This window comes from Pseudogymnoascus destructans, assembly GCF_001641265.1.
Source record: "Pseudogymnoascus destructans isolate 20631-21 unplaced genomic scaffold scaffold_21, whole genome shotgun sequence".
NCBI lineage: Eukaryota > Fungi > Ascomycota > Leotiomycetes > Thelebolales > Thelebolaceae > Pseudogymnoascus > Pseudogymnoascus destructans.
The window spans coordinates 165756-175501 of record NW_020167540.1 but is presented as its reverse complement, the minus strand read 5'-3'; the positions used below and the strand labels follow the sequence as shown (position 1 = coordinate 175501).

Genomic DNA, 9746 nt, shown 5'->3' with positions numbered 1-9746 from the left:
AAAGATTAAATCAGACCCTTGAACAGTACCTGCGAAGCTATGTCAATCATCAACAGGATAACTGGGTTCAGATCTTACCCATCGCACAGTTTGCATATAACAGCGCGATGACAGAAGCAACGAAAGTCTCACCGTTCTTTGCCAATTATGGCTACCAGCCAGAAGCATATAGGCAACCAAGACCGGATGAATCACGAGCTGAACAAGCCCTGATCGTGGTGGAACAACTGAAATCGTTCCACGAACAACTTGCGACGGACATCCAATTCTTAAATGAACGATCCGCCGCATACGCAAACAAGAAGCGCAGTATGGAACCTGCCTTCAAGGAGGGGGATAAAGTATACCTACTCCGGAAACATATCAAAACGAAACGACCAAGCACAAAGTTGGACTTCAAGAAATTGGGACCATTCAAAATATTGAACAAAGTCAGCTCAGTTAATTACAGACTGCAGCTACCCAGGAAGTCTAGACTACACCCGGTATTTCATGTCTCACTACTGGAACCAGCAAGAGGAAATACCCCAGTTGCGACCGACACCGAACTCCAACCCGAGAATGAGATAATCGAATATGAGGTCGAAGCGATCCTAGACAGAAGGTTAGTAGGACGTCGAGAAGAGTTTTTGATAAAATGGGAAAATTACGAACCTACGGATAATTCGTGGGAACCAACAAGGAACATCAGCAAAGAACTGCTGGAGGAATATCGATGCCGCCATCCGCCAGCCATTGATCCCAAGATGCAGGGGAGTAGGCCAGTGGATCGGAGGAAGCGAGGGTCCCGGTCACAGACGAGGAGGCAGCGCTAACTGCCTGTTCCTCAGCCTCAACAGCGTCACGCTTCTCAGCAGCCACACGTTCGGCCTCCTCTGCCGCATCAAGCTCGTCGAGGGTTTTCAAACCTCGCCGGAGCATATCTTTACCACGGGTTCGGATGAGACGTTTCTGCTTCCGCAGACGAAGTAACTTCGAAAGGGTTTCTTCCTCTTCGCGATCCAGGCGATCCTCCTCCCGTTCGAGCTTCACCCAGTCGGGATGCTCAGGACCCATACAGTCACACTTTTCTTTCAAGTTGCGACGAACGCACTCGGCGCACCGCCGTGAATCATTTGGAGACGACACGCAAGTAATGTTTCGCCTCACGCAATTCGAGCAAGAATCCATTTCGGGTAGTTCGTATCCGTGGTTCTTTATTCGACGGACAAGATCGTTGCGTTCCTGGAGTTTGCGGGCAGTGTCAGTAGGCATGTTGCATGTTGAAGGACTCGCTGAGGAGCAGCAGAGTCCCGGGGACATGGACGTACTTATAGGATTCGAGACGAATGCCCAGGGGAAGGGAGCGAGTGTTACGACGGAACAAGAAGGCTGGCCAACTACAGGACAGGAAGGAGGGAGGTCGCATGAGACCGGCCCTGGTACCTGGAGGGGCAGCGGGGAATAGTAGTTCCGAAAGTATCACGTGACGGACTCGCAGGATGATGAGAAGAGTCCTAAGAGTCCAGGACTCCGAGGACTCGAGTGAGTTCCCAGGAGTCCACTAGGCACGTGATGGACTCGCAGGATGATGAGAAGAGTCCTAAGAGTCCAGGACTCCAAGGACTCGAGTGAGTTCCCAAGAGTCCAGTAGGCACGACACCACTATATAAGTAGATAGTATTTCCTTAGATAGGAGCTTCGTGCTCAACTCAATACAGTATTTGTTATATACTAGTAACGTGTTACTTGAAGCCTTTGTGTCTGATCCCCTGCCTCCTCTGATAAGTAAACCCTTACGCAAGAGAACCTCTGTGTCTTCTATCGTTTAGAAGTCAGCGTTACACCTCCACCTTGGCACTATAGTGCACGTGACAGGTCCTGCACGTGAGGCTACTCGTGACAATTACCCCTCCTGGCACCCCCCCCCGGGCAATCTCCACCCACCCCTTTCCTCCCGCCTTCGCCGCGAACTCCCCAAACTCCTCCCGTAGCCCCTGATACTGCCCAAATGAAGGCCCGTAGAACCTCAGACGCGCCCATTGCTCGCACGCACATTCGATGGAGACGATGAGGTCGAGGGAGATGGGGTCGCAAAGCTCCATTATCAGACAGCTCGCTTGGGCATCGCGGACTTCGAAGTCTGCGGTCGGGGGAGGAGCGGCGGCAGGTACGTCGCCGCGCAGTGCTTGGGGCTGCTCTCCTGCCTTCTCTGCCTTCGGGAGGGGTTCCACGACATCCCAGAGCCCGCGGGATTGCAGGAGCCGCTTCACCCGTAGACTCGAGACGCGGTAGTTGGGCCTGGCTAGCTTTGATATCCCGGTCATCCAATACAGTATCTCCTGCGTATATCACGTGATATTGAAACCATATAGTCACGTGGCTAATTACCTCAAGCGATAACTTAGCGCGTTCGGATAGCAATTCAGTATTTCTTCGTTTTCAAGCTCTTGTCTCCATTTGCAAATATGCAACGCTCAGAGCGTCAACAGGCGCAGCTGGTCCTGCGTCGCTGCCTAGTACATCGCAAGCTGTGTATCAACTAACTTACCAGGTAAGCAATACCTTTTCTCCTTCTACTCTCAATCGACGAGGCACGATTGAGCTCCGCACTCGACCGTACCATACCACCCAGACCCGAAAAAGCAAATGATGAGTTCATATACCCATATATCTTTAGGAAGAGCCGTATTAGGCCGGCACGTACCTATAGGTAATCCCAGTGGGACGTGCCAGCGGTGCTTATAAAACGGGATTCTGATGCTACTTCACAACATGCCCTCTGCTTGCGCCACACTCGGTGACGAAGAGCGGCATGGGGCGCGGCAGGGTGTCTGGTCCGGAAGGGTCGGAGATATGATGATGGGGACATTGCTGATTACAATTGTCTAGGTTATTGGCTCATTTGACTTGTGGCGTGCTGTTGCCGGTGCGAGGGGTAGGAATTGGGTTGGAGGTTGGGCATCGATATGTTGGTGAGGCTGAATTGACTGAGGCGTAGCAGACGGTGCGAATGAATGAACTACCACAATCCTACCACAATATTGACGTGTCCGCTCCGATTTGCCCATTTGTCCGCCTCTACCCTGTGCAATTGGGGATCGCTGATGGTCACTTGTCTTATTGACCGGATGCTTTAAATGGGGATTCCCCATCAGTTCTTCCCCACAGATCCGTCTACGGTTCTTCCTGTATACCCAATATTATACCAAAATACCTCATATAACGTTCGATTTAACTATTCCGAGCCATATCTACACCACCCCATATCTACACCATCTTCCCAGCATGTTTGCGTTCACGGTAACGTGGCTATCCCAGGCAACCATGGCCACCACCGCCGTGATCTGGTTCACCCTCTACGAGCCCTCCTCCATTAACTCCCAGCTATCCATGTATGTGTTAAAGCTCTCCAAACTTCGGGGCCCATAGCCAGAAACCATCGTCTTGTCACCCTATCCACACGAGCCTTTGTCCTCTGGTGTGCCGCCAATACTCTTCCTCATCATCCTATCACCGATCCTTTTGGACTGCTCAGCGTTTCAGGCCCGCGAAGTTGCAGCCGCTATCCCGCTGTTCGTGTGTGCCGCGCTCTTCTGTACCATGGAGCTTGCCAGGGGAGCCAAGGCTTTGGATAGACTGGCGGACCGCTGGGCACAGGGGTATATCCACATTGAGGTTCTCGGGGAGAGATGGTTGACAGCGGACCGAGATGGAGACGATTTGACCGATGTGGGGTCGAGGATGTCGGGCGAAACACTCAATGAACTACCCAGGACGCCCCACAAAGACCCAGAACGGATAGCCATGGATACTGTACATGCCACGCAAGAGGGCTCTTCCCTCTATAAACATCACGGAATAGGAAGCTCTGAATCCCTACCATTGAGCACATCATCCCAATCTGCCCGGGAGTCAGTGGTTGAGTTCCTGGGCCACATTGATGAGAGCCTTGCGGAGGGCATCAACACATATACCTTGCCCAGGGACAGAGGGCCTTTTGATGGATACCGCATGCGTAATTATTTACCCCAAATGGGTCCAGACGAGCGTCAGTTACATGCAGGTCAGCGTCAACCAGAGGTTTGTTAGATGAACGCCCCGTGGAAATGGATGAGACCTGCCATAGGTTAGGAGCCACTTTTGTTAGTCAAACTTCCACGGGGACAACAAACTTGCTCCATTCGGTCATTGCTATACCATTCCAAGGAAGTCGACTGCCCATCGGATCATTAAATCTTCCAGCAACCGGCATCCACCATGATGCTGTACGCCCTTTACCCGGTCGCCTTTCCATCTGGGTATTGACCATTTCGCCCCTTGGGATTCATTCTGCACCTTCAACTGGGCCTATTGCCTGGTCACCTTTCCATATGATGGCCGTTTGGCCTTGCAGACTCCATGCTGCAGCCGCCACCACACCAGCCGGAACTCCACCACGGACCAAGTGAGAATTGATCCATCGCACAGCTACCACACAATATCCAGTCAGCCACCCCAGTGGCGTTTATTATTCGCACCACAGCACTTCGCACCACAGGACTATAGAAATGTGAGCCGGTCACACAATATCACAGGATCGCACCGAGGTTTTGATGCCAGGAGACCTCACCACTTGGTGCTTCCCACCTACAGACATGGGCTAATGGACAATGCCCTTGAGTTTAGACACTCAACCCGCAGTACACATGGCACAAGCCACCGCTGCCACGTATATGACTGCCTTTGCTTACAAGCAATGGATACCATGGAAACTCGCCGCCATGGGGACGGTAACTTACCGGAGACACCATACCAAACCGGATGAAGCTCTGAGCGGATCCTATACCAGAGGACGTCTTTTCAAGCACCAGCTCCAAGTCCACCAGTTGTGGTTATCAACGCCAAATCCGCACGACAAAGGAAAGCTATCGCTACCAACCTTCCTACCATTATGGATGCATGAGCGCTCTGTGGAGTAATACCCACACCGCTAAGTATCGTATTTGTGCTGTTCTGTTCTCGTTCGTACCACTTTGCTTCTTACTACCCCTGTTTCGTGGTTGTTGTCTTTGACAGATTATGTTGTCATGTCTTGATCTTGAAAACTTCTACTCCTGAGGACGCTGATAACAGCGCGGGTTGCTTGATCGGGCGCTGGGTTGGAGAACCTGGAAGTCATCCATTTCAGGTTCTCTGACCCCAAGGCCGAGTGTACGCACGGCAGTCTCCCACTTGGGGAGTCATAACTTCGGGGAGAGTAGTGCTCGATGTGGCGCTATCCTCTTTGAAAGCTTCCGTTTTGTCGAATTCAAAGATATTTTAAGCACCTACGATCATGGGGAAGACTGTGTCAATAGGCTGTGCTGACCATGGTGGCAGTGGGGGCAGCTGGGGGTCACTTATGTCGCAATTCTTTTCCCTGGCGTATTCCATTGGGAGGGACCCCAATGCTACAGCTATAAAGCTTTACCAGCTAGCTACGAAGCTACGAAACCTCTAAATGAGCATGCTTCTGCTAGCTCATTTGGATGTCATAAATCTCCCAAATGTGCCGGTCATATCGATCTAAGTCGCCTTCGGAATTCCAACGATATTTGTGCTTTAATAGATGAGGATAGCAATAGCGAGATTACTATTGAAGAAGAGAGTGCAATTAGAGCATCGGATGTCGGGCTGGCGGACGGCATTATTCAACGTGGAGAATGTATCCAGATTCCTAGGAAAGTCCTCAATCGACGTAGGCCAGCTTCGATAGGGCCTCTGATTCTGGGACTTCAATACAAAGAACCTTCTCTCCGTCGGAACGAGCAAGAAAATAACGAACTGCTCCGAAGTCCCGATCAGTCAGAGAGTGATGACGGCTGCATCTTTCGGTTTAGTCCACACAAATCTGAGCTTCAACCCAGCGGGAAGACAAGACCTAGCTAAATACAATAGCAATTATTGAATGTATAACCACCGATGGTCTTCCTTGCCATGGCCGCAAGCTTCTCCTTGGTTACCTATACCATTAAAGCCATTTTATACATAATCCTAGTTGTACTCTTTGCAAGAGAGTCTAGTTGGCTATAAATGTAAGTATTTTGATGACGGGCAATCCTATTCTTAATTAAAGTAGTCTGCGAAGTAGCCTCAATTGGGTTGCTAGTTGCTCGAAAGCTAGCTTGGGCCAGTGTTGCCAACAGTTTTTACAAACTGGCAGTTTTCGCAGTTTCTGACAGTTTCTGCAGTGCAGTACTACTACTCTACAGTACCAGTTTTTTACAGTTTTCTCAAGGGCAACTAGCAGCAAGGCATTGACATATCAACTCCACCAGGACCTTCATCCTCCATCTCACAAGCCTCAAGTCTCCGACCTAGCAATCGCTCTGTACCTAAAAAACGCCGTGGACGAACTTCTTGGATATGGGAGCATATTCCTAATGACAATATTAATACCATATATGTCGATTCTAAAGGAACATTGTCTGGAAGTGTAGGTACTGCCTTACAGTATATGCCGAGACTACTGGTACTGGAATCTGTGCGTCACTTGGGCAGACTTCATCAAATTACCAAAATCTCCTCACAAGCACAAAAGCAGATTGCTAGAGAGTCTACTATTGATGCTGCATTTGCATGCGCTGCTGAGACCAGCTACAATCGTCGTTGTCTTGCTAGTCTTGGGTCAGATACAATAGATCCTGCAGTACTTGAACAGCTATATGTGTAAAACTTGTAGGTGTTGGTAGCGGTCCGTAATAATAGAATAATATAATAATTATGGGCATGTCAACCAGGTTCAGAACAGTGATCTGTGAAAAGCATGTTTTATTCATCTAGCTACTTTTATATAGCAGAAAAACTCTGCTAGTCTCGGAGCAGTGGTGCCTAGTTTTATCTTCTAAGTTAGGTGATACTAGGCTTGGCACCAGGTTGGCGCTTGGCGGCCTAGGCGGCATCCCCGCCCCTTCTCCCGGGCACGGTGTAACGGGTGCCGCCGTTACAGTACATGTGGTATATAAAGCGTGTCACGCGTATTCCGGGAGAGCCGGAATACTGTAGTCTTTTTGGCTCAGTGGGATGTAGCACGAGCATAACTGTACATCATTACAAGAGTATTCCGGCTCACCGGTCAATGGGTTTTGATTGGCTCGCTAGTTGGGTGGGCTAAGCGAGCAATCAGTGTAATTCCTTACCTGGCTGACAAGGGGGCGTCCTTGGGGGCTTAAGCTATTATATACACACCTTAGCATCCTGAGTAGTAACGGGCCTAGAAGCAAGTACGAGATGATATGCTAGAAGCCTCTACATCCGTGCCGGTGTAAGGACACAGGGCACCCAGCTCACAGTAATAGCATATGAGAGTGCGAGTCGGAGGCTAAACGGATGCTATCCTATAGGTCTACTACGAAGGATACAAAAAAGATGATGGGGAACCCCCGTCAGTCGATTTTCTCAAGTATCCGAAACCCATCCGACTCGGTTCCGACTCGGTTAGGCCACCCAAATGATCACACGTGACCCCGCGGCTACCCGGAGTCTACTCCCTAGAATGAGAGACGAGAAGGCATCCTTACACTACCCCCCTCCTGAGAGAGTGCTTTGTCCGCAAGGCACGCGGCTAGTATCATGTCCGCAAGGCACGCGGCTAGTATCCTGTCTGCAACGTCTCCGAATCGTCTCCGTATCGTCTCCGTGAACGGAGCGTTTCTTGTTATCATAATGTTGGCTGGTAATTGCGTCCGGAACAACTTCGTTTGTCGTGCGCATCGGGAAGGTGCTTTGTTTGCCACCGTAGTCATCCCGAGGTGGTATCGCGTTAGGGTCCGTGTGGCATGCGAAACTGGAGTTTGCTTTTGTTGGATCTCACGTTCGTTCTTGGGGTCCGAAACAGTACCGGAAGGTGTCCGCTACCCGTTTGAGTAGAATTTTCGTAAAACGTGAAAGAAGAAGTGGCCGCGCTAACCTGATTCAGCGTTCATTGTTGTAAGCTAACATTTGAGTATTCCGCTTCGCCCACTTCCTCTTGTTTTTACCTTACAATAACAACGCCTGCAACACTCCTGCCCGAGACCGGTAAGTGGCCCCTCCCTGTCCGTTTGTTTATGATACTGATAGATTGTATAGTATCCTCCAATCCAAAGAACGAGTAGGTGATGGGAGCGCGTTGGCGCGGTGTTGATAACTTGTGCTGGGCTGACGGAACGGGAGCGGCAGCGGTGGGCAGTTTGCCCACAGCAGCCACCAACTCCCCCAAGAGAGCAGGAACGCTCTCCTGTTCCGTCCGGAGACGGCGCAGCGACGACTGAATTTGCTGCCCAGAGTCAGCATCGGAACCACACTGAGTCACGAGGGGAAGGGGGTCTACTCACGGCCAGCCCCAACTCGAGGGCAGCCCGAGTGGCGCGTGCCTCCTCATAGAGGTCACGCTCCGCCTCGGAGTGGAACTTTGTTATGCTCTGGGCGGCCAGGAGGGCCGCAAACTCTTCCCCAAGGAACCAGGGCAGCTTTCACCAAAGTCAGCAACGGCCAACCAAACCAAACTCTGAACCCCACAAGAAAACCTACCGGGACGCAAGGCGAGTGCTGCGACGTGCAGTACCCACACTTTGAACTGGTCGAGGACCAGACGCAGTCGTGGGACTGGATCCCATGGGCTTTGGCCTGAAGGCAGCGCAAACAGAGCACACGGAAGGCGACAGGAAGAGCCCTGGAGGGGGTGGGAACCGGCATCTTCAAATTTGGAAGCTCCGACTCAGGGTGATGGAAGGAGGGAGGGGGAGGATGGGGAAGTTGGGGCGGCCTATGTGTAATGGTGGGTGCACCAGATGTGAGAATCTAGCCACCCAAGGAAGGGATGAATTTACTAAGACAACACACTGTCTTAGGAAAAAGAGCCAAAGGGTCGTAGCTTAGACTATTCCACAACGGAGCAATCAGGTGTGTGATGTAGTGAAGTGGTTCAGACAAGTTGCAACAAATGTTGAGTCTGGGAACTCAGGGGTAAGTCAGAGGTTAACACCTCACTGACTTTTCAGAAACAAGGAGTAACAAGATCAATGCTTGGAAGCTTGGAAAAGACGTGGAAGTATGTGATAGTCGATTTACTGTATTGTCTGCTTGCCCTTTCTTAAGGAAAGGGCAATCCTATTTATGCTAAAGGAGTGTAGTTCTCTCATTTTCCAAGACTTTCCATGACTTACCAGGCTTGGTAACTGTAGTCGACGTAAGAGAATCCCATAGAACCATCTCTTAGGTTTGTAGCCTATAGGAAGTAAAAGAAGGTCCAAGGTCAGAGTACCCCTATAGACAAATTATGTCATAGACAAATTATGTCATAGACAAATTATGTCCTAGACAAATTATGTCATAACTTAACCAATCTTGTGGGTACCTAAAGAGCGATGACATGTAATGAATCATAGAGGTTCGTAGGAGCTTTTAGAGCTATCGTTCATGCTCCTAGGCCTCTAGTTGGTAGAGATATCTCATGTGGTAGTATGAGTGATGTCATGTAATGAATCATAGAGGGTTGTAGAGATATGCTATGTGGTAATATCGGCCCAGTAACTAAGGAGCGATGATGTGTAATGAATCATAGATGGTTGTAGCAATCGTTGAGTAGTATTGCTCTTGTTGTTGGTGTGATAAGCCAAAATATGTATAGTGACTTGTAGGTTTGAGGAGGAGATTTCCAAGTTTGCTCTTGAGTTTGATAGCAAACTGAGTGCAACGAATGTCAGTATGACACTACCACCATGAGAGACGAAGGGTCGAAGTGACCCCACGCGAAGGGCCAGGCC

At 50.1% G+C, this 9746-nt stretch overlaps 3 protein-coding genes across 3 annotated transcripts; 1 reads left to right on the top strand and 2 right to left on the bottom strand.

Annotated features, from left to right (window-relative positions):
• Positions 1–1820: 1820 nt before the first annotated feature.
• VC83_07972 (uncharacterized protein) lies at positions 1821–2400 on the bottom strand (the record flags this gene model as incomplete). Its single annotated transcript, XM_024471535.1, has 1 exon — positions 1821–2400. Exon 1 carries the CDS (start codon positions 2304–2306, stop codon positions 1821–1823), a length of 486 nt encoding a protein of 161 aa, XP_024321310.1. The 5' UTR covers positions 2307–2400.
• Positions 2401–3582: 1182 nt separating this feature from the next.
• On the top strand, positions 3583–4071 carry VC83_07971 (uncharacterized protein; the record flags this gene model as incomplete). Its single annotated transcript, XM_024471534.1, has 1 exon — positions 3583–4071. The coding sequence occupies one exon, from the start codon at positions 3583–3585 to the stop codon at positions 4069–4071; it is 489 nt and encodes a 162-aa protein (XP_024321309.1).
• Positions 4072–7521: 3450 nt separating this feature from the next.
• On the bottom strand, positions 7522–8676 carry VC83_07970 (uncharacterized protein; the record flags this gene model as incomplete). The annotated part of the gene is made up of 6 exons (XM_024471533.1): positions 7522–7786; positions 7841–7853; positions 7910–7934; positions 7985–8257; positions 8316–8450; positions 8512–8676. The coding sequence occupies 6 exons, from the start codon at positions 8674–8676 to the stop codon at positions 7522–7524; spliced, it is 876 nt and encodes a 291-aa protein (XP_024321308.1).
• Between the last annotated feature and the right edge of the window lie 1070 nt (positions 8677–9746).